The sequence below is a fragment of the Hydra vulgaris genome, chromosome 14 (genome assembly GCF_038396675.1).
Source record: "Hydra vulgaris chromosome 14, alternate assembly HydraT2T_AEP".
NCBI classification, from domain to species: domain Eukaryota; kingdom Metazoa; phylum Cnidaria; class Hydrozoa; order Anthoathecata; family Hydridae; genus Hydra; species Hydra vulgaris.
Genome location: NC_088933.1, coordinates 17,398,787 through 17,421,834, shown reverse-complemented (window position 1 = coordinate 17,421,834; position 23,048 = coordinate 17,398,787). Strand labels below are relative to the sequence as shown.

General features: G+C 27.0%; 2 protein-coding genes across 5 annotated transcripts in view; both read left to right on the top strand.

Annotated features, from left to right (window-relative positions):
• The first annotated feature begins 210 nt into the window (after positions 1 to 210).
• Positions 211 to 8,286, top strand: LOC136090955 (uncharacterized). Its single transcript, XM_065817933.1, has 6 exons — positions 211 to 341; positions 723 to 750; positions 2,434 to 2,701; positions 2,757 to 3,026; positions 6,388 to 6,504; positions 8,222 to 8,286. The coding sequence occupies exons 1-6, from the start codon at positions 211 to 213 to the stop codon at positions 8,284 to 8,286; spliced, it is 879 nt and encodes a 292-aa protein (XP_065674005.1).
• LOC100212431 (YTH domain-containing protein 1) overlaps positions 7,954 to 23,048 on the top strand; it is a 39,275-nt gene continuing 24,180 nt past the window's right edge. Inside the window, exons 1-4 of one of the 4 annotated variants that reach the window (XM_065817241.1) lie at positions 7,954 to 8,140; positions 8,222 to 8,277; positions 10,837 to 10,991; positions 22,848 to 22,949. In XM_065817241.1, the coding sequence (XP_065673313.1) occupies positions 10,844 to 10,991; positions 22,848 to 22,949 (250 nt within the window). In that variant the 5' untranslated portion in view covers positions 7,954 to 8,140; positions 8,222 to 8,277; positions 10,837 to 10,843. Of the gene's footprint in view, positions 8,141 to 8,221; positions 8,278 to 9,955; positions 10,195 to 10,780; positions 10,992 to 22,847; positions 22,950 to 23,048 lie in introns of those variants that run through there. The other 3 variants (XR_010643461.1, XM_065817240.1, XM_065817242.1) reach the window with 3 other exon arrangements.

The window sequence follows — 23,048 nt, the reverse complement described above, 5'->3', positions numbered from 1 at the left end:
AACAAGCTTTCAAAAGAGATTGTTGATCATATTTTTATGGAAAATATTCAATGACGTCGCTGGGGTTGGTGTCACTAAGTGCGGTAAACTTTTGGTGCAACCCCTCTAGACTTTCACTAACAGAGTCGACAACGCGGGTTTCAATTTTCTTAAAAAAAAAAAGACCGTGGAAGAGCATTTAACCAAGAGGTTCACGACTCTTTCCTAACTATGTCACTTATTTGGACAGAGCCAGCATTAAACCTCGAACCTCTTGGTTCTGACCCAGAACTCTTATTACTACATATTTTTGGAATCACTACCGATTCCGAAATTATGAATTCGAATTTTGAAAATATGAAGTATAAAATAAATTGTTATTTTAAAAGATTTCCTTCTCTTTTTGCAGAGTTACCAAACTTTGTTTTACATTTCAATTTTTAAGACTTTTAAATTTTTAGAGCTTATGTTCTGCTTTGGTTTAAAACAAAAAACAAAAAAAAACGGTTTGGTTATTTTATGATGTGAAACTGCACAACGGTACGGTAAAAATGTTAAAAGAATATCAGTACTAATTATAATTTAATTATTTTACTGATATTTGTTTTACGTGGCCCACGAAGATCTAACGGCCTTGTCACAGAGCACCGTAAAAGAGCATTAAACTAGGAAGTTCACGCCTCCTTCCTTACCGATAGCTTATAATTATAATATAGTTAATTATAAATTACTATTATAATTAGTTACCTGAAAAATGGTATTGGTGGTACGGTGCGCACCCTTTTTATAACTTTTACTTACATTTGTTTTTATTTTTACCACCGTAGAGTTTAAGGCTAGATGAGTAATACAGTAATAACAACTCGTTCTTATTACTGCTTCATTTTCTAATAAAAAGAACAATTCTGCTACTCTGTTCAATCATGTAAAAAAAAAATGGTACAATTAGTGGCACCGTTGGTATTGTACAAGTTTGGTTCACAGACATAAGACAATTGGTTAAAATGATTAACTCATCTAAATAAAATTAAACATGCAAGTGTAACAACAAAACTCAAAAAATTGTGTTCAGAGCGCGTGTTTTGTTAAAAACACTAATAGCATTAAAAAACTGAAATATAAATAAATCTAGCGTTGTTTAAAAAGTTTAACTTTTATCAATTTTGTTAAAAAGATTGACAAAATTTCTTGTATCCTTTGTCTCAGGGACAGCCGCGATAATAAGGCACACTATTACTCAATACAACAACAACAAGAACAAGCTATTTATTTTCCTCAAAAATTACAATCATGTAATTACAATAGCAATAATTTCATCATCATCATCATCATCATCATAATAATAATAAAATAATAATAATATGTATGTGATATATATATATATATATATATATATATATATATATATATATATATATATATATATATATACAATGACGTAATTAGGGAGGGCCCAAGGGGGCTTTGGCCCCAGGAGCCAAGTTTCAATAGGGCGTCAGCCGTCGGAATAGAAGATCATAAAATAGTTATTTTACATCATTATCACGAAATTTTTATTAATTTATCACGTCCGAATCATAAATCGACTGATAAGCCTACTAAAACTGCAAAATGCAAACAAAAGAGAAAATATACTAAATTTTTAGGTACCTACGTTGACGAAAACCTTAGCTCGAAATATCAGATAGAACTTTTGTGCAACAAAGTTGCTAAAAGTATAGGAATAATGTATAAAGCAAGAAATATTTTGAATAAACACATTTTAACACAAGTATATTTCTTTTTTATCCATTGCCATATAAATTATACAAACACTTCCTGAGGTAATACCAATAAATCTAAATTGTTACCACTTTATCGTCAGCAGAAGCATGTTGCTTGTCTAATCAATTTTAAGGATAGATTTGCTCATGCCAAGTCTGTCTTGCTTAAAATGAAAATTCTTAATATTTATCAGCTAAATAGTTTTTAACTTTTTTTTATGTACAAATGTAAAACTTACGTACCTCCTATTTCTTTTCATAATCTATATACCTTAAAAGATAAAAGTAAATACAGCTTAAGAAATGATAATTTAATTCAACAATCTTTTTTTCAAACTAATTTTGGAAAGTTGAGTATATCATTTCGAGGAGCTTTTCTTGGGAACAGTAGTTTTGATTAAAACAGAGTAGTTTTGATAAAAACAGAGTAGTTTTGATAAAACAGAACGTTTTATATTCTTAACACTTATATATCAAATGAACAAATGAATACTTAATATATATATTATATAACGTATAAAAGTTTATCGAATACTCATCTTATGTTTTTATGAAAAACGAGTATTTTTCTGGTTTTTTGTTATTTTCTAGATATTTTGTTATTTCTTAATATTTTTTGCGGTTCTCTACGACAAGACCTAATATTATGCCATGTAGATGAACTGTATTCATTTTTCGGTATGTTCAAAAGAATGGCTGTCCGATAGAAAGATTTTCAGGGTTTTTACCCAACTCTGGTCATAAATCTAAAGAATTAGCAAATGCTATATTTTTTGTTTTAGAACCGCATGGATTAGATATAAACAAATATCAAGATCAAGATTGCGATAATGCGTCTAACATATCTGGTAAATATACAGGTCTTCAAACTCGCATTAAAGAAGTTAATTTTTTAACTACGTTTGTACAATGCTTGGAACACTCTTTAAATCTTGTTGTTGAATGCACAATGGACTGTTGTAGAAATACTTCTGAATTTTTTGTTCTGCTTCAAAATATCTATAAATTTTTCAGTGCTTCTATATATAGATGGGAAATACTTCAGAACAATTAAGTTAAAACTGAAAAAATCAGATACCTGGCGGTCAGCAAGTTCTCATGCAAGTATGAGTTTAAACGAAAATTGGAATGAAATAATTAATGCACTGTCTTTTATCAAAGATGATAATACACAAAAGTTAATCACAAGATCAGAAGCTAATGGGCTATATTTGAAATTAGACAGTCCTCAAATAGCTTTAATAGCCAAATTATGGGGTGATATAGGAGAAAGATTCAACAAAAGTAGTAAACAACTGCAGTCAATTAAGATTGATTTAAAACAGTTGTAAGTTTATACAAATGGTTAATTTGATATGTATTAGATCTAAGGAGTATGTTTCATATCTATGAAGAGAGAAAGCAATTAATAAATCGGGACATAAACAAATCAAAAAATACGCAAAAGAAAAAGAAAATTAACTACAAATGAAAAAAGAGAAGGAGAAATAAGTTTTGAAATTCGACACTCGAAGGATTAACACAACTAGAAAGATAAAAATTGTGCTATGATGAAGCCAATAAAAATTTAACTTTTTGTTTCAAATAATAAAAGTATCACCATCAGAAGTTTACATAAAAGCAGAAATGCTTTAAAAAATAAATAAAAATGATCTTGCGTCTTAATTTGCTAACGACTCTATATAATTCAGAAATTAATTAATGAGTTTAACTGAAAACATGAGACATAAAACTATAATAGATATTTTTAAAATGATCAGAACTGATAAACTTTAAGAACCATATAACTATTTTTAATGCTATATCTACTATAGGTAGATATAGAATTAAACATATATCTATACTGCCCAGCGTCCACTAGTTCAGCCGAGAGATCATTTTCAGCATTTAAGTGGGTTAAATCTTATTTGAGGTTGGGAATGACTGGTGAGCTACTTAACAGGTTCGCCATTCTATCCATTGAATCTGCACTTACCATTGACATCAACTTTAATGACATTATAAATACATTTGCAAAACAAAACTCACGTAGAAAATTATAATTTTTTTTTTTAATTTTAGTGAGTTTAACTTAATATATACCTTGAAAACGTTTTTGTTTTTATTAATCACCTTATATCAAAGTTGACAGCTATTTGTAAAAGAGGGCGCTTAAAGGATTAGTGCCCCAGGGCGCCAAAAAAACAAATATATATATATATATTTATATATATAAATATATATATATATATATATATATATATATATATATATATATATATATATATATATATATATATACAGGGTGACCACAAAGTGACGCACACGAGACGGTTTCATCTTGTGAAAATATAAGCATAAAAGCACTTATGTATTTTCTTATTTATTTGTTGTTTTTGGTTGATATTATGTCATAAACTTTATATACTTTACTTTATATACTTTGTAAACTATGTTCAATTGGTTTTTTTAGAATGGTGCGCGTTTCTCCTTTGTGCGGCAACTTTTCCTGATTTTATCAACTTTTCTCAATGGCCGCCATCGAGCCCCGATCTTAACCCGATGGATTTCTCAGTCTGGAGCGTCCTAGAAGGAAAGGCATGCCAAAAGCCGCATAAAAATATTGAAAGTTTAAAAAAATCACTACTGAAAGCTTGGGATTCTCTGGACCCTGCCTACTTGCTCGCCACCGTCGAAGCATTCCCGAGACGCCTACAGGCCTGTTATTTTGCTGATGGAGGAAAATTCGAATTCAATCTTTGAATCATAATTGTTATAGTTCAATAAATGTTTTAAAATAAAATTTGTGTTCCAAATACTTTCTACATGCTTTTTATTAAGCTCTTTATCTGTGCGGATACTTTGTGGTCACCCTGTATATATATATATATATATATATATATATATATATATATATATATATATATATATATATATATATATATATATATATATATATATATATATATATATATATATATATATATATATATATATATATATATATATATATATATATATATATATATATATATATATATATATATATATATATATAATTTTTCTAAAATTAGTAGACAAAAATTTTCCATCCTCTAATAAATTACATAAGATTTTTAACAGAAATACCATTAAAGTAAGTTATAGTTGCACAAAAAATTTAGAAAGAATTATAAAAGGCCACAACTACGCGTTAATTAATAAAAATGAACATTTAAAAGAAAAAAACACTGATTATTGTAATTGTAAACAAAAAAAAGATTGCCCTCTAAAATATGTAAATTACAAGTGCATTGTTTCCTCACAAAATAACCCTGATAAACAATATATTGGCTTAACCGAGGGAATGGAAAAAACGTTATGCCAACCACAAACAATCGTTTAAACACAAAAATATTCAAAAGAGACTATGCTGTAAAAATATATTTGGGATTTAAAATAAAAAAATAAAAATTTTAATTTACAATGGTCTCTTTTAAAATCTGCCCCTGCCTATAATAACATTTCTAAAAAATGTATGCTATGTTTGCAAGAAAAATTTGAAATAGTTACTCATTTAAATCAGGAAAATTTATTAAATAAAAAATCTGAATTAATTTCTAAATGTAAGCACGAAAATAAATACCTCTTAAAAAATTATAAAAACAATTGACCAAATTAAACTATCCCCATTCCAAAGAAATTTATTTAATAATTACTTTCTGTAACTTCCCGCTCACTGATCTCAAAATATAACTGGATAGCTGGTTCTATCGTTTTTTCCGAAAATAGTTAAAGCTAAAATTGGCCTCCCAAGATGGCGGCGATTATAGTTCCTAGCGGTGAAACCGATATACATTTTAAATGGCTATATCAAATTACTAAAAAAATAATTAAATAAGCTTATAAGTTTGTTAAAAATAAAAGAAAACAAATGAATTTTATAAATATTAGAGAAAAAAAGAAATAATTTTTTTGTATAATTGAATTTATTATTAAATGGCATTTACAAATTTAGTTAAGTCTTATGTATTGAGAACTAAAAACTATAAGTCTTATAGTTTTTAGTTCCCAATGCTGTATGCTAGAAGGTTAATAACATAACAGTATGATAAACGGCAATCATTTCTACCCTCTATATTCTCTATTTTTTGTAGCAAGATGACATTTTGTACAAATTCTACATGAATTGTTAACTGAGTGCTGTGAGTATACAAAAACTTAGGGGTTCCTTCTAGAATTATATTATATTACTTGAATTCTATTATTGCATAAACTTTTTGAATAAAATATTATTAAGTGTCACTTATACTGGTAAAAAAAAAAAACAGGTCTGAATTATAGTTATTTATAACAACTTTTAAAACAAATAAAAAGTAAATAATAGTTTCTTATAGTTTGAAGGATAATCACTCAATACAATTGAAGAAACAAATGTATATAATAATACATTTGTTTGAAAAAAATTTATTTATATCTTTATATAGAAATATTCAAAACATTTCCTCCTCTTTGAAATATCTCCTTAACTTTAATTAAATATCCTGCTTACCTGTATTATGGTTATATATTACAGCTTGCTGACTTTTTTTATATTAATGAACTATAAACAGCTGTTAAATAATTTTATAAATATGTTGTTGAGTTTATTTGCATAATAGATTGATTATATGACATAAAATTCAAGAAAATGATTTGCTAAAGAATATCATTAGTCTTAAAGAGATTACTGCTACACAAATGATCTTGTATAATCAAAAAATTGATTTCATTGGATATTTGGCAGCAATTAAATCTGCTCAAGGTATTTCTTGACTGGGTTGAAAAAGAAGGTTCACCATTAAATTATTTATTATCATATAAGCTCAGTCAAAACCATCTAGAGCTCTTTTTTGGTGCTGTGAGATCTGCAGAAATGTTTAACAGCAATATCAATTGCCAACTATTTACATATAAATAACTTTTTATGCAAAATACAGTTCAATTTTCAAATGAAAACTGCAGCATCAGAGATAAAACTCATATATATGTTTTAGACGATTCTTTTGGTGATTTTAGTACTAAAATATCTTTTACTGAAATTAAATTAATAAGAAAATATGATTTGTTGGAGAGAGAACCAACAGTTAGTGATCACGATAATGCAGATATTCCAAACTGCAACAATCTATTTGAATACAAAAAAACTTTGATCCCATATATTGCTGGATACGTAGATAAAATGACTTCAAAAAAAATATCCTCATTAAATGTCAGAATGCACTAGTACTCCCTTTCCATTTAAAACAAAATAGCTTTTTAAAATTCAAAGACAGGAGGTTTGATTAAACCAACCATAAGTGTTATATGCAAAGAAACACAAAGGTGTTTCCAAATTAATTGGTTGTTTTAATAGATTGCCTTATTCAAAATGCACTAGCAAGTGCTGCTTTGAGATAATAATTGAATAATAATTGATTTAGCTCCTCATGTTTGACTCAACTATAAGTGATAACAATATATTTTCCTTGTTTTAGCTCATTTGGCAGTTTGGCTGCCAAATTAACTAGAAAAACAAAAATGTATATATATATATATATATATATATATATATATATATATATATATATATATAATATATATATAATAAAATAATATGACACAAATAACTATATAAAAAAATTCTAGAAGGAACCCCTGAGTTGTGTGTACTCACAGAGCTCAGCTAATAGTTCATGCAGCATTTGTAGATTTGTGATATCTATTTGAAAAACTAATTTCATAATAGTTTATTTAAAAAAGATATTTAGCTGCCTACCATGCAGTTATGTTATTAACCTTCTAGCACACAGCATTGGGTAGTTAAGAACTAAAAGGTGCATAAATTGTATTATAAACAATATTAAACAAATAATTTATAGTAAAACTAAAATTAAAAGAAAGTAGTTAATTGAAAAATAAACAAAATATGAATAAAATTATTTCAGTTTTTCAAACTTAAAATAATTATTCGAAAGTTGTTTGAAAATTGTTAACTTGTATAACTACTAGTTCCTTATTTGTTCTTTACTAATGTTAAATAAACTAATTCTTAATTAAAAAAACTAAAAATTTTTATCTTATTTAATAACATTGATTTATCTTTAAAAAAGCAAGATATTATACAAACTTATTGTTTAGAATACATTTTGTTAAACAATAGAGAAATTTACGTAAATATGTAATATTGCCTTTTTTTTTAATTATTGTTATGTAAAACCAAAAATTATATTTGAGGCATGTACATTTCATAATATTTATATATGTAAATGACATATAAGTTCGTAACAAAAATTTCTTCATTTGTAATCAACCGAAACCGTCGCCATCTTGGGAGGCCAAAGCTGGCTTCAAAAAATTTGCCACATACGCTATCCAGTTATATTTTGAGATCAGTGCTTCCCGCTAACCAAAAAAATATAGTAATTAAATTTTTTTTTTTTTTTTAATAATTTATAACTTCTTGTAAAATATTTTTTTCTATAAATTGAATTTTTTTTTAGATTTAGTAACTCTTCCTGATGATCCAGCAATGGTGAAGCTTCAAGTTGAAGAAAAAGTTAGATAAATGTTCTTTACTAATTAATATATATATATATATATATATATATATATATATATATATATATATATATATATATATATATATATATATATACTTTTAACTTCATCTTTAGTAGAACAAGGAGCAGGAACAGGTTGAACAGTTTATCCCCCCTTATCTGGGCCTTTAGCTCATTCAGGAGGGTCTGTAGATCTAGCTATTTTTAGTTTACATTGTGCCGGATTTTCTTCAATTGCTGGAGCAATTAATTTTATTACAACCATCTTCAACATGAGAACACCAGGTTTAACATTTGATAAACTTCCTTTATTCGTATGATCTGTTTTAATAACGGCATTCTTATTACTTCTTTCTCTTCCTGTTTTAGCAGGGGCAATAACTATGTTATTGACTGATAGAAATTTTAATACTACTTTTTTTGATCCAGCTGGAGGAGATCCCGTTTTATATCAGCATTTATTTTGATTTTTTGGTCACCCAGAAGTATATATTTTAATAATTCCAGGATTTGGAATTATTTCACAAATTATTCCTATTTTCAGCTCAAAAAACCAAGTTTATGGTATTTAGGTATGATATATGCTCAATTAGCTATAGCCTTTTTAGGTTTTATTGTTTGAGCTCATCATATGTTTACTGTAGGTATGGATGTTGATACTAGAGCTTATTTTACAGCAGCTACTATGATTATTGCTGTTCCTACAGGGATTAAAATTTTCAGTTGACTAGCAACAATGTATGGAGCAAAAATTAATTTATCTACACCTATGTTATGAGCTACCGGCTTTATATTTTTATTTACCTTAGGTGGTTTAACTGGCGTAATTTTAGCTAATGGATCACTAGACATTTTATTACATGACACATATTATGTAGTAGCTCATTTCCATTATGTTTTATCATTAGGTGCAGTATTTGCTATGTTTGGGGGATTTTACTTTTGATTTGGAAAAATTTCTGGATTTGCTATTAATGAAACTTTTGGTAAAATTCATTTTTGAATTACTTTTATAGGAGTAAATTTAACTTTCTTTCCACAACATTTCTTAGGACTAGCAGGAATGCCTAGAAGATATGCAGATTTTCCAGATAGCCTACTTACTTGAAATACCATTAGTTCTTTAGGTTCGATTATTTCTATTATAGGAGTGGTTTGATTTATTTATGTAATTTTTGATGCTCTTTATTCAGAAGAAAGATTTATTTCTTGAAATAATTTAGACATAAAAATAATTTAGAAATAATTTAGAAAAAACTAATACTTTAGAATGATCATTAAATTGTCCTCCTAGCCACCATACTTTTAACGAACTGCCTTTTATAAATCACTCAACCCATTAAAAACAGGGAATAAAAAAAATTCTTCGGTTTTCTTCTCCCCTAAAAGAGAATCACCCGACCCCCCCCCCCCCCATAGATATACAGTGCCGGTTTTAGCACTACCAGCGCCCTGGGCGAGATTTCTACGGCGCCCCTAGCTCAATTTAACCCCATTTAAAAAAAAAGGCAAAGGGTAAAATAACCAATTAGTTTCGCCCCTTTATATTCGGCGCCCTGGGCCATCGCCCAACCAGGCCCTACCCTAACGCCGCCACTGTATATATTTATATATATATATATATATATATATATATATATATATATATATATATATATATATCATATATAAGCTGTTAAGCGCAACAAAAGCCTAACCCACAATGTAATAAATGTGAATAATAAATGTAAAAAACATGAAAGGTGAGTTGCCCAAAAATCGAATCAAATTAATCATTGGGCTATTATTTGTGGTCACTAAAACTCTAACAAAATGCAGCCTCGATTTCGAATTTACCTTCCCGTCGCTCTTTGCGATCATTTAAATCGAAAGCAAATTCTGAATCTAAATCAAGTACATCAAATTTGATTAAGGTATTTGTTGGTGTACTTATTTGTCTCACTATCTTGATTAAGTTCTTTATGAAAATGAACAAAAAGATATATATGTATGTAGGAAACAACATTCTGAATAATCCTAAAATTAATAGCTTAATTTTTGTAATGAAATCTGGTTAACAGCAAAAAATACGCCAAGATTAAATAAAAATTGCGTAAATGTAAAAGTAAAGCAATAAGGAGTATAGATACAAAAAAAAATTGTATGATTAGTAGCATAATACGTGTTGTATTCTTTTGTTTCTTTTCTTTAGAATTAATTTTTACACTGTATGTTAAGTGACCATCTTAATCTAAATTAAGTTTTGCACTTAGTTCTCCTGTGTAAAATTTTGGTTAACAAGGCTGCAAGCAACCACTATTAAAGTTGGAAGTTACTGGAAGAGAAAAGCTAATTGACTGTTTTCTTGACACTTTGAATATTTATCTAAACATATTATTGAAAATACTAATATGTATTATTTAGAATGATATTTAAAAAGTATAAATATTCATTGATAAAGTTTTAAATTAATACTAAATAGTTTTACCAAAAAAAAATTAATACTTATTATAGGTATCTATAAATTGCTATGCGTAATTAAGCAAATATATTTATAAAAAATAACATTTAAATAGGCATAAAATGGAAGATACTGAAAATGGAGTTGTTCAAGCACTAGTGAAACAAAAAGTTGAGGATATGCTAACAGATGTATTGAAAGATGGTTTAAATACCGTCTTTAGTCCTGATGATGGTGAAATTGAACCAGGTGAAGTGCCTTCAATCGAAGGTTAGTAAATTTTATTAAAATGATTTGATTTAAAATTTAAAAAGGTGTTTAAAATTTGTATAATATACAACGAATTACTTTTTGCTCTTGGCAAACAATTCTTGTTGTTGATGATTGTTTTTAGTTCTTTTTTATGCTTTACACATTTTTATAGACCATTCCCTTAAATTCAAAAATTTTAAAAGTAACCCTTACTAGAAAAAATAATTACTCATAATAATATGAGTTTTATTTTTTTTTTAAGTTTAAAGGTTTATGTGTTTATAAACTGTTATAGTTGTAGGTTATTAACACGTTTGCTGCTGAGCTATTTTGAATAATGCTTTGTTTCTTTGTCTGCAATAATTAATTTTTGCCGAGGCTGTTTTTCGCGGTTTCATTCTCATTGCCAAGGCTATATATCAACATTTCAATATATGAAATGTTTTTAATCTAGAATAATTCTATAGTGTTTTTTATTCTGAAAGTTTATAATAACTAGTTTATAAAAAGTTCAGTTAAAAAACAGTATTCGTAAATTTTATTTAAATTTTAACAAATTAACAATTTGATATATATATAAATTGTATATATATATAAATATATCTATAAAGAAAATTAACCATATCTATCAGTGTAAAAAATCATACAACAGTGGGATTCTGAAAAGGTTTGAATTATTTCTATATTAAATTTTTTTTTACTAAAAATTAAGTAAAAAAAAAAGAATTCGCTTTTTTTAGGAAATACATTTATACAAAGTAGTTTATTATAAGATGTGTTCTATTGGGTTAATGACATCAGATGCATGCAAAGGCCAACAAAATGTTATTGGAACTTTAAGCAACAAAGAAAAAATAGCTATATCATTACGCTGTAACATTGAACTATCAAACTTAACAACATTATGTGAAAAACATGCTACAAATTATTTGAAAATGTATCCTATATGGCAGAAAGCATGCTGTGATCTATTCAAAAAACATACAAAGAAAATTACAAGTAAGTAAAAGTGGAATTTAAGTATTTTGATATATATATTTTTTTAATTTGTGTTTTCCAAAACATAAACAATGTTTTAAACAATTGTGCAGATAAGCTATATACAACTATACATACAATTATACTATATACAAAATACATAAAGCTATATGCAATTATATATACAATTCAATTACTTTTAGAAAATCTTAGAGTAGTTACGATAAATGATGAGAAGTAGCTTAAATATTGCTCCTGGGAAGAAACTTTGCAAACCCTGTAAGCAAAAGATTTCCAAAAAAGCAGATCTTATAGAAGAGAAGCAAAGTCTGGGTGAACAAGATGAAGAATTTCTAATATCATCATTCAAATCAAAAAGACAGGAGATCAATGAAGAACTTGAAAATTTTAATATATCTCCTCTAAAATCTCATTCAAAGTCATCAAAACATATACTCTCAGAAGGAAAGCGAAAAGTTGCGCGCATCAACGAAATGGTAAGTAACCTTACTAGAAAAACTGAAAGTCAATTCAATGTTCCCTCAAAACTGTGTTATGAACCAAATGACATTAAAAAGAAGGCTGAAAACTTTGATGAAATTATGAGCTTGATAAAAGAAAAAATTCTATGTTCTGACAAAAGGACTATTGTTCAACTTCTAACTCTGGCACCCCCAAGTTGGTCAATATTAGAAGTACAAAATAAATTTGCAGTTACATAATACCAACCAAAAAAGGCTAGACAACTTTTTAATAAAAAAGGATTGTTGGCTATCTCACCTTTGTATAAAGGGAAAGTCTTACAAAAAGAAATAGAAGATTCTGTTAAGCTTTTTTATGATTCAAGTGATTTATGTAGAACTATGCCTGGAAAAAAAGATTATGTTAGCATTCAACAGAACGTCCATAAACAAAAAAAACTGCTTTTGTGTAATATAAAGGAACTATATTTATTATACAAAGAAAACAATCCAGAAATACAAATAAGTTACTCAAAATTTGCTTCACTTAGACCAAAGTGGTGCATTTTGCCAGGTGCAAGTGGTACACATTCTGTTTGTGTTTGTTCTTATCACCAAAATGCCATATTGCTAGTAGATGCTTTCAAAAACCGTTTGCTCAGTAGAAAACAAAGAATGCATGCTTGCACAGTGTTCTAAAGTATAACACAGTGTGAAGATTGTCCTGGTAAAGAACCCCTCGCCAAATATTTGTATGAGATTTTTGGAGAATACGAAGATGATTTTGAGATACACTACAAGCATTGGCAAACTATTGACCGTGCAACACTATTAAGTTTAATAGCTGATGTTCCAACGTTTGTTGAACTATTAGCATCTTGATTTGAAAAGCTACAAGCTTATTCTTTTATTGCTCACTCTCAATCACAGTACCTTAACCAACTGAAACAATATATGGATCAATCAAATATTATTATTGGCAACTTTGCTGAAAATTATGCTTTTGTTGTCCAAGATGAAATACAGAGCTATCATTCCAACTAATCATACCAATATTAAAAATAAAATTTTCCAATCTGTTCAAATTACATTTATTCACTGATGGTTGCGCAGGACAGTACAAAAATTGTAAAAGCTTTTACAATCTATGCCAACTAGAGAGCGAATTTTGCCTTAAAATTGAATGGAACTTTTTTGCCACGTCCCACGGAAAGTCACCATGCGATGGGATTGGTGGTACTGTAAAAAGATTAACAGCACAAGAAAGTTTAAAACGACCGTACAGAAACCAAATTCTCACATCAGAAGCTATGTATGAATTTTGTATTGATAAAATCAAAGTTGTTAACTTCATTTACATAAAGGGATTGGACTTACAATTGCAACGTGAAGAGCAAAAAGAAAGGTACACTGGTGTAACAACTCTACCTGGTACTCGTAGCTTTCATCAATTTATACATCTTGGAGATAACAAGGTTGGGGCAAAGAGGTATAGTACAGACACTAATTATACAATAATCCACAATCTTAAAAAGAAACAAGACATATCTCAACTTGATACTGTCACTTTGGGTTGTTATGTCGCTGTAGTCTGTGATGATAAGTGGTAGATCGGCATTGTAACTAAAACCAACTTAGAAGAAGTTGTTGCTAAAGTTAAGTTTCTTCATCCAAATGGTCCATCAATCTGTTTTAACTGGCCTGAAAGAGACGACTACTGTTTTATTCCAAACACCAACATATTGAAAAAACTATCTGTTCCACAAGCTTGCTCTAGTTCTGGTAGAAACTATGTGTTTGAAAATGCTGAAATAGAGGAAGTACAAGTAAAATGGGAGCAATATTGTAAACTATTACAAACACAGTCAAAATAACTTTCATCTTTGATACCTTTAAAAATCTTGTATATATAAGTAACTTTTTAAATTACGATTAACTTTATTTTATTTACAAATATTTTTTGGGAATTTCTTGAAAAAGTAATACATCTTTGAAATTAAAGTTCCGTATGTTTCAGTCGTTTTTCCAGTTAGATTTTTTGTGCCTAGTAAGATTATAAACAGCTGAAAATATTAACAGCAAAAAAAAAATTTTTTTGATCGGGGTGTTTTGAGATATTGGGCCCCAAAGTTGGTTTATAGAAACTTGTTGTTTTATTATGCATGTTCTTTTTATATTTAAGCATTTTAAGTACATTTATTGAATTCAGCATCAAAAAAACATTATATATGTTTATTTTCATGTTTTTGCCATTTTTATTTCTTATTATTTTAAGGAAAATGTTTTTTCAGAATGTTATGAAAAGCGGTTCATTTTGGGAAATCAGGTCAGTATTAAAATTGCAGTATCTTGTCAACCGCTAAACTTTTTTAGCTGAAATTTTGCATGCAATATTTTTTTATAATTAGAAATAATGTGTCAAAATATAACACAAAAGGAAGACACATGGTTCAATGGACTGGGTGATTTGATGTGGAATTGCCCTATTGCTATTTCTTATTACATGCTGAGTATCTCAATTACATTTTAAAATTTCTTAATTACATTTTGTGTTTCTTAATTACATATTGTAACTTCTAAATTACATGTTGTATTTCTCAATTGCATCTTACATTTCTTAATTACAACTTTAAAGTTCTCAATTACATCTTGAAAAGGTATAGTAATGTAGCTTATTTGATGCAATATTATTATAGTGTTTCAATTTTCTTGCACATGCACATTGGGAGTTATCATGAGTAAAAAAGGTAATTTATATTTTGTTTTTTAAATTCTAAATTGTTCTAGTGTGCACTTCGAATTTTTTTACACAATATACTAATTAATGTGTTTTATAGATAAGTAATTTCTTTTTTATAAATAGATAATTTATAAATTTATCTATCTCATATTAGCTCAACACAGATATTCCACAATTGGATCAGCACATATGATTATGGAAAATTGTGTGGATAGTGAAGATGATGATTTTGAAGATTGGATTCATTTTTTGCTTATACTACTACGTCTTCGAGCTTGACTGTATCAGAATCGGTTCTGAAGATAATAACACTGAAGTAATAATGTAATAATAACTACTTTAAGATCTGACCAAAAGTCAAATCCACAAGAATGTACAAAAGCAAAACTGAAACAGAGAGACGTTATACGCAGAAGCAGAGAGGGTGTAGTGGTTGCTAAATGGAAAGACAAAAGAGACGTGCTAATGATTAGCAACTTGCATTCATTGCAAATGATTGAAGTGACAAACAGGAGAAGAGAGAAGAAAATGAAACCCAATATTACTAAAGATTACAATCAATGTATGTCAGGGGTAGATAGGGGGGAACAAATGGTATCATATTATGATTGCCTAAGAAAGACAATTAGATGGTATAAAAAAGTAGTATTTCATCTCTTTGATACATTTTTGTTTAATGCTTACTGTCTAAACAGCAAATATAGATAAAACAATTTCCTTGCTTAAGTTTAGAGAATTCATTGTTACGGATTTATTGGGTAAACGTTTGAATGAAATAGCTTCCACTACTTGTCTTCAATACCACCAAATGAAAAGAAAAAATTCCCAACAAAACCATGTTGAGTCTGCTCTAAAATAAAATGTTAAGAAACATGATATGAATGTGCTGTTTGTGAAAATAGACCTTCGTTATGTATTGGTGAATGTTTCAGAATGTATCATTCAAAAGAATAGGTTTACACTTTAATTTTCATGAAATAAAATTGAAGCATTATCAATATTTTACTTTTATCTGTTTTAAGCTATTTCTGTCTTAATCCGCATTTAAATTAGGTTCTTTAGATTTTTAAAATAAAAACTTGAATGTAATATTTTCTGCTAAGAAGAAAGAAAAAAAAGTGAATAGACAAAGCCAGTCATGCACAAATATTATTTGAAATAAGTTAGTATAACTACGTAGTTGGTAAACTCATGATGCCGGCTTACTACGGGTATTCTTGTAGTTTGCAAATATCAAAGTCCCGCTAACTATAAGTATACTTGTAGTTGGCAAATAAATGACGCCAACTTACTATGTATACTCCTAGTTGGTAGCGAACGTGTTAAATTCAGTAAAAATAAAATATTTTTTTCAAATTTATTTATTTTACATTTATTTTAAATATTTTTATGTGATAAATATTAAATTATAAGACTTTTTTAGCTTTAGCAGTCAAAAGAATAATAGTAGTTATTGCAAGAAAACTATGTTACATCAAAATATTGCGTTTAAAATACCTTTACATTTTGCAATTATTTATGCTCCCTTGCTTGTGCACACAAATATTGTTTTAAATTATAAATTTCTTAGTTTTATATTTTCACTTAAAAACTATTAAAAAATAAAATTTAGTCTCTTCTGAAAGCTGTTTTGTGTAAAATTAAAAATTAAAATTAAAAATGTTTTAATAGTTAATTTATTAAATAAAACAACAAAATAAAAAAATAAATTGAAACTTTAATTAGATAATTGTAAGCATGATTTATAACTAATTTCTTTCAATTTTATCAATGAATATCTATAATTATAGAAAGTTTGATTAACGAAATATAAAAAAACTCATCATCAACAACAGTTTTTCTGATATATTTTCTTCAAAAAATCAAAAAATTGATCTATATATATATATATATATATATATATACACACACACACACACACACACACACACACACACACACACACACACACACACACACACACACACACACACACACACACACACACACACATACTGTAATAGTTTCTATTATTCTTTTTTTAAAGTTATTTATATTTTATTTATAAAAATAAGACAAAAGTTGTCAAACTAAGCTTAAAATAATATGCAATATAAGATACAACTATTCTAACTTTGGTATGTACATAGTTATGTACAAGTCCATAGGATCAAGTCAGAATTTGTACTTTCTTAAAGTTTTGTGCTTGTGTTTGAAAAAAATGAGGGATATATATCAAACTTGAAGGTATTACAATGTTACCTTTGTTAAGTAACAGTTCATTTTTTTTAGAATTTTTTGATTTAAAATGATCCCCATCGTTACACACACACACATATGTGTGTGTGTGTGTGTGTGTGTGTGTGTGTGTGTGTGTGTGTGTGTGTGTGTGTGTGTGTGTGTGTGTGTGTGTATGTACTCATATGCAATTCATATATATGTGTATGTATGTATACATATACAGTGCATATATATATGTATATATATATGTGTGTATATATATATATATATATATATATATTATATATATATATATATATATATATATATATATATATATGTACACATATACAGGCCTTGTTATGAGATTTTGTTGCATAATAGAAAAGCGTAACATAAGTAATTGTAACTTTACTGAATAAACATATTTACATTGTTGAAAGTTTAACTACATTGTTAAAGAAGCAAATAAGTTTTCGTAAAAAAAATAGCGAAAAACAAAATAAAAATAACTTTACTAAAACTAAAATAGCAAAAATAAAATTAAAACTCAACTAAAATAAATAATAAACTATAACGATAAGATTATCTAAAATACGTTTGGAATAAATAACTTTGAATCGTTTATCTTTACTAATGTTTTTATAATTTCATATTATGCGAAACCCTTTTTAAATAAAGTAACAACTTACAACTGACAATTATTTAATAAACGCATACATTTAAAAGTTTAAAAAAGATTCTTAACAATTCTTCGTTAAAGTAAAAAAAATAAAAATAATTAAATAGTTTATTTAAAAAATTGTTATAATTTTTTTATTTAAAAACATTTATAATAAAAAATAAATGCTTAAATAAATATAAAAAAACATATATTATTCATTAATGTTTTTATAAAAAATCATTAGCAGTGATTTGTTACTTATTTAAATGCGTTTCAATAATATAAAAACGTAAGTGAAGATCAAAGTTATTTAATTCAAACGACTTTCAAAAAAGTTTGTCTTTTTTTTTTCTTCTCTGCAAAATTTTTAATGATTCTAATATAAAGTTAATTAAAGAGACCTTCACTGTTTAAAGTCGTTGCTTATAAAAAAAATTTTTTTTAATTTTTACTTTTGTTTTACTTATAAAAATCTTATAATTAAATAATATAAATAAAAAATTATACAACTTTCAATGATATTTTAATTAAAATCATTAGCTTCAATTTATTTATTAACTTTATTTAAAAGTGTTTTGCTAATAAAAAAACAGTAAAGATAAACGTGTCGAAATTATTTATTTTCAAAGTAATTAAAAACTAATTATTTCAGCGCATTTGTTTAAAACCGTAGTTAAATCATCAAAAAAAAATTATTTGCGTGGTCATATAAAGACTTGAAATCGCATGCCTTCCTGGCCAAGCCTGCAGTTGCGTATATAATGTACCGCATTGTAATTAAATTTAATTCTGAAACCACATTATAAATCATTGTAAGTATTTATCTTTATAAAGTATCTTTAAAGGGATTTCCAAGTACCAAAGCAGGGCTTGTGATGAAGAAAATTGCCAAGCCTGTTATATCGTGCTTATAATATTATAATATGTTGTCACCGAGCATGATTATGCGCTTGAGATTACATCGGATGTATTTTTATACTCTTACTTAAAGTATTTCTGTGTGTACTTATCCTTATTATAATGTGTTTGTTTTCATTGTTTGTTATTATACTGCTGTTTGTTGTGTTGTGTTTTATGTCTAACAAATTGAGGCAATTTTGTAATATTTTTAATTTATGTTCAGTATGGTTTATTCTCCTGCAGCTATATGGCAATTGCCGGAGGAGGATATACAATACCAAACCTAGAATAAATTATCTCAATAAACTGTTTTTATAACGTCACTAAACCAAACAACCTAAATAAAGTATAAGTTTAATATATAACAAATATTTGCAGTAAACCGTACTGGTTAAAACAAATATAAACTAAATACTAGATAGTTTTACTAAAATGTATATATTAACTCAAAGTATTAACTGAATAAAAAAGGAGTGGCTTAAATAAATTATATAAATTGAACCAAGTAGAAACTAAATATAAAACAAATTATTTTACTATTAACTGTATTATATGAGCTTCTGGACACTACAGACTTGAAAAAAGTAGAGATATAAAGCTGGAGTCCTTTTGGGACTCTGCCCCCCTGCTTTTACTACCATTGTGTTGTTTTTAGAATAATTTTATTTTGTGTTGTTCTATTGTTATACTTAAAAGTAACCTATTTAAACATTGTTATCTATATGTGTTCAAGTATAGCCTACTATACTTCTATATTTTTATTTGTTATTTTTGTTTAATTTCAATTCACCTCCCCAAGGCCACTGCAATCGCGTTCCTCGAAAATTGTTTTTATTTTTTCAAAGTTTTCTTTTCATAGTTAAAAAAACTAAAAAACGTTTATTTTTTTAACTAATTTTTTTCTAATATCTTTTAAAATAATGGTTTGGCTCTGATTTGAGTCCAAGTATTTGTATACCAGTACTGATTCCATGAAAAAGACTACACAATTTAAAGTTGTATGGTTTTATGTTTTCAAAATTTTAATAATTAGTTAATTTATCAGTATCGGCTTTTTCCCATCCATCGGCATTGGCCAAAAAATTCTATCGGTTCATCACTATATACATATATATATATATTAATATCAATAATATATATATCATCACTAATATATATATATCATCACTAATATATATATATATATATATATATATAATATATATATATATATATATATATATATATACAACCCTTAGATGTTGTCCGAAAGTTTTTTCGATATTTTGTTGACAAAAAGTAAAAATTAAAATGCAAGACCGGAATTTTTTTTTTTAATAATGATAGACTGCCTGCCCTAACCAAACCCTCAGTCGATGTAGCAGCACTCCCTTGCGGGTCAGGCTATTTGTCAGTCGATGTAGCAGCACTCCCTTGCGAGTCAGGCTATTTGTCAGTCGATGTAGCAGCACTCCCTTGCGAGTCAGGCTATTTGTCAGTCGATGTAGCAGCACTCCCTTGCGAGTCAGGCTATAAGATAGTCGATGTAGCAACACTTCGCGCATGATTTTCAGTAAAAAAAATAAAAATAAAAACATTTTATTAAAAAAAATAAAAACATTTTATTAAAAAAAATAAAATAAAAACATTGTTTATATTGTTAAAAACATTCACAATGTTTTTAAAACATTCTGGTCAATTAAATTTGCGTTTTTGTGGTTTTTTTAAAAAACGATTAATTTTTAATTAAATTAATGGTTTTTACTTTCGTCCAACACGGAAATGTTGGACGAAAGTTAAAAGTAATTAAAAGTGACGTATATGTTGGCGTAAGAATCACTTTTTTCCTTCCGCTCTTCCCAAAGCCAACAAACTATAGATCTATATATATATATATATATATATATATATATATATATATATATGTATATTAACTAGATATATATCAACTTGTTTCTCCGTGCAGCGGCCTTGTTTTTCAAGGTTCGTGTTTCGGAGTTATAGAGTTAAGAGAGGGTTATAACCACTATCTGTAGTGGCTTTATCGGCCTTGAGGAGGTGAATAACAAAATAATATATATACTTGTATATATATATTCCTATTGTTTGTCTATTCTAAATTTACCATTTGTTTGCTACATTGACTGAAAAATAGGTAAAATATGTGAGAAGTGTTGCTACATCGACTGATGTACATATAATTATCATTTTGCATTCTTATACTTACAATCTATACTCTTCAAGAGCTTTTACACTTCAACTATGAATTTGTTTTAAATTTGTTTCTTCCATAATCACAAATATTCTATTACACAAACATTAAAAAACTTATATAAAGCTAAATCAATATTTATTATGAAAAAAGAAAAGAAATTTTATCTAAACAACTATTTCTTTCAAGAGTGCTTCTTTAATTAGATGGTTAAGCGCCAAACGAGCCTATACAACAAAGTTGAAAAAAATTAGTTTATATTAAAAAATGATTTGTGAAGTGTTCCTTTGCAAACACTAAAATACTATAAATAAAATTTTCAAGTGCACTGAACTGCAATTACTTTTAATTTTTTTGGCTTAGTGGCTTTTGTTAAAGGCGTAAAAACTTTACGTCAACTTATCTCATTTCAACATATTCATTGTATAGGCTGATTTGGTGTTAAGTCATCCAATTTATCTGTATATTTACTTTTTTTCATGTGATTTTGTGCATAAGGAACAAGACAGACTAATAAGATGTGCGCACATGAAATTATTGAACTGCGAAGAGGCCTATTACTTTTTTTAATTAAAAAATTAAGTTTATTTTTTAATGAAATTAATTTTTGAATTTTTTGAAAATGAACTTGAAAAAAATTAGCTTGAAAAATTATTTAAAAATATGATATTTCTCAGATATTGTCTTATTACAATATGTTTAAAAGTTATTCATTCAAAATGAAAAGATTTTATACTATAATCAGCTAATCAACCCAATATTATTCTAATTAAATTCCAATTAAAGACAACACTAAGTTGACTTTAGAATGTGTCTAACTAAGCTTCCAAATTTGTTTTTTTTTTTCTGATGTAAAGCTGTATGTTTTCACTGAAAACATACAGCTTTACATCAGAAAATTTTTTTTTTTTTTATTAAAACATTTTTTGATTTGCAAATTCATGAAACACTACTTTGTTTATCTTGTAGTTTTTAATATAGCCCTTGTAAATTGAAACAGTTTTTTCGAAGTAATTTAATAATAATCCAGACATAATTTTTCTGAAATTATTCAATGGTGAATATATTTTTAAAATAGTGCTGAAATACTGTAAACTTGATGCAACAGAACCTGCATAGAGAACAATTTTTGATTGAGGAAATATCAATTTATTAATCAACAATATTAAATATTGTATTTCAATTATAATTAATTTTTTTTTTTGTTTTTCAAAAGTTAAAAGCCAAGTTTACTTGGCGAAAAAAGAAATGATATTTTTGTGAGAAAAGTTCTAGACAAACTATGATTTTGTTTCTAAATTAAAGTTTGGAACTTATTTTTTTGTTAATTTGTTAATTTTAAATGAAAACAATTTGTTTTTACACCTCAAAAAAAATTTTTTTTTTAATAAATGCAATCTTTGTTAGCATTTTGCAGTTTTAAAAAAAGTTATTACAAATTACAGATAATACAGAATTATTTAATTTTGAATCAATTGCAATCATTGATTTAAGAAGTTTTGGGTTTGGTTACAATAAGAATACTGGAGTGCTGTAATTATATGTAACTTATTCCCATTTACTTTTTATATATCTGTACTACCTCAACTTGGATCTCAAATTGATTAACCAATAATATCTTTAATATTTGTTAATCAGCCAAAAATATCTTTAATATTTGTTAATCAACCCATAATATCTATAATATTTGTTAATCAATTATAAAAAATTTATAGTAATCAAACTGCTTTTTTTTTTGTAGGAATTAGCGACAAAGTTGTAAATGTTCTAGATGATATTTTAAAACCAGATATTGGTCAAGATGCTTTTCAAAAAGAACTTGAAGACAGTGCAACAAATGAAGGTATTCTAAGTTTTGCACAAAATCTAGTGTAAATAAGTTTAAATAAAATTCCTAGGTTCCAATAAAATGCTTTTTTTAATTTTTAATTTTTTTGGGTAG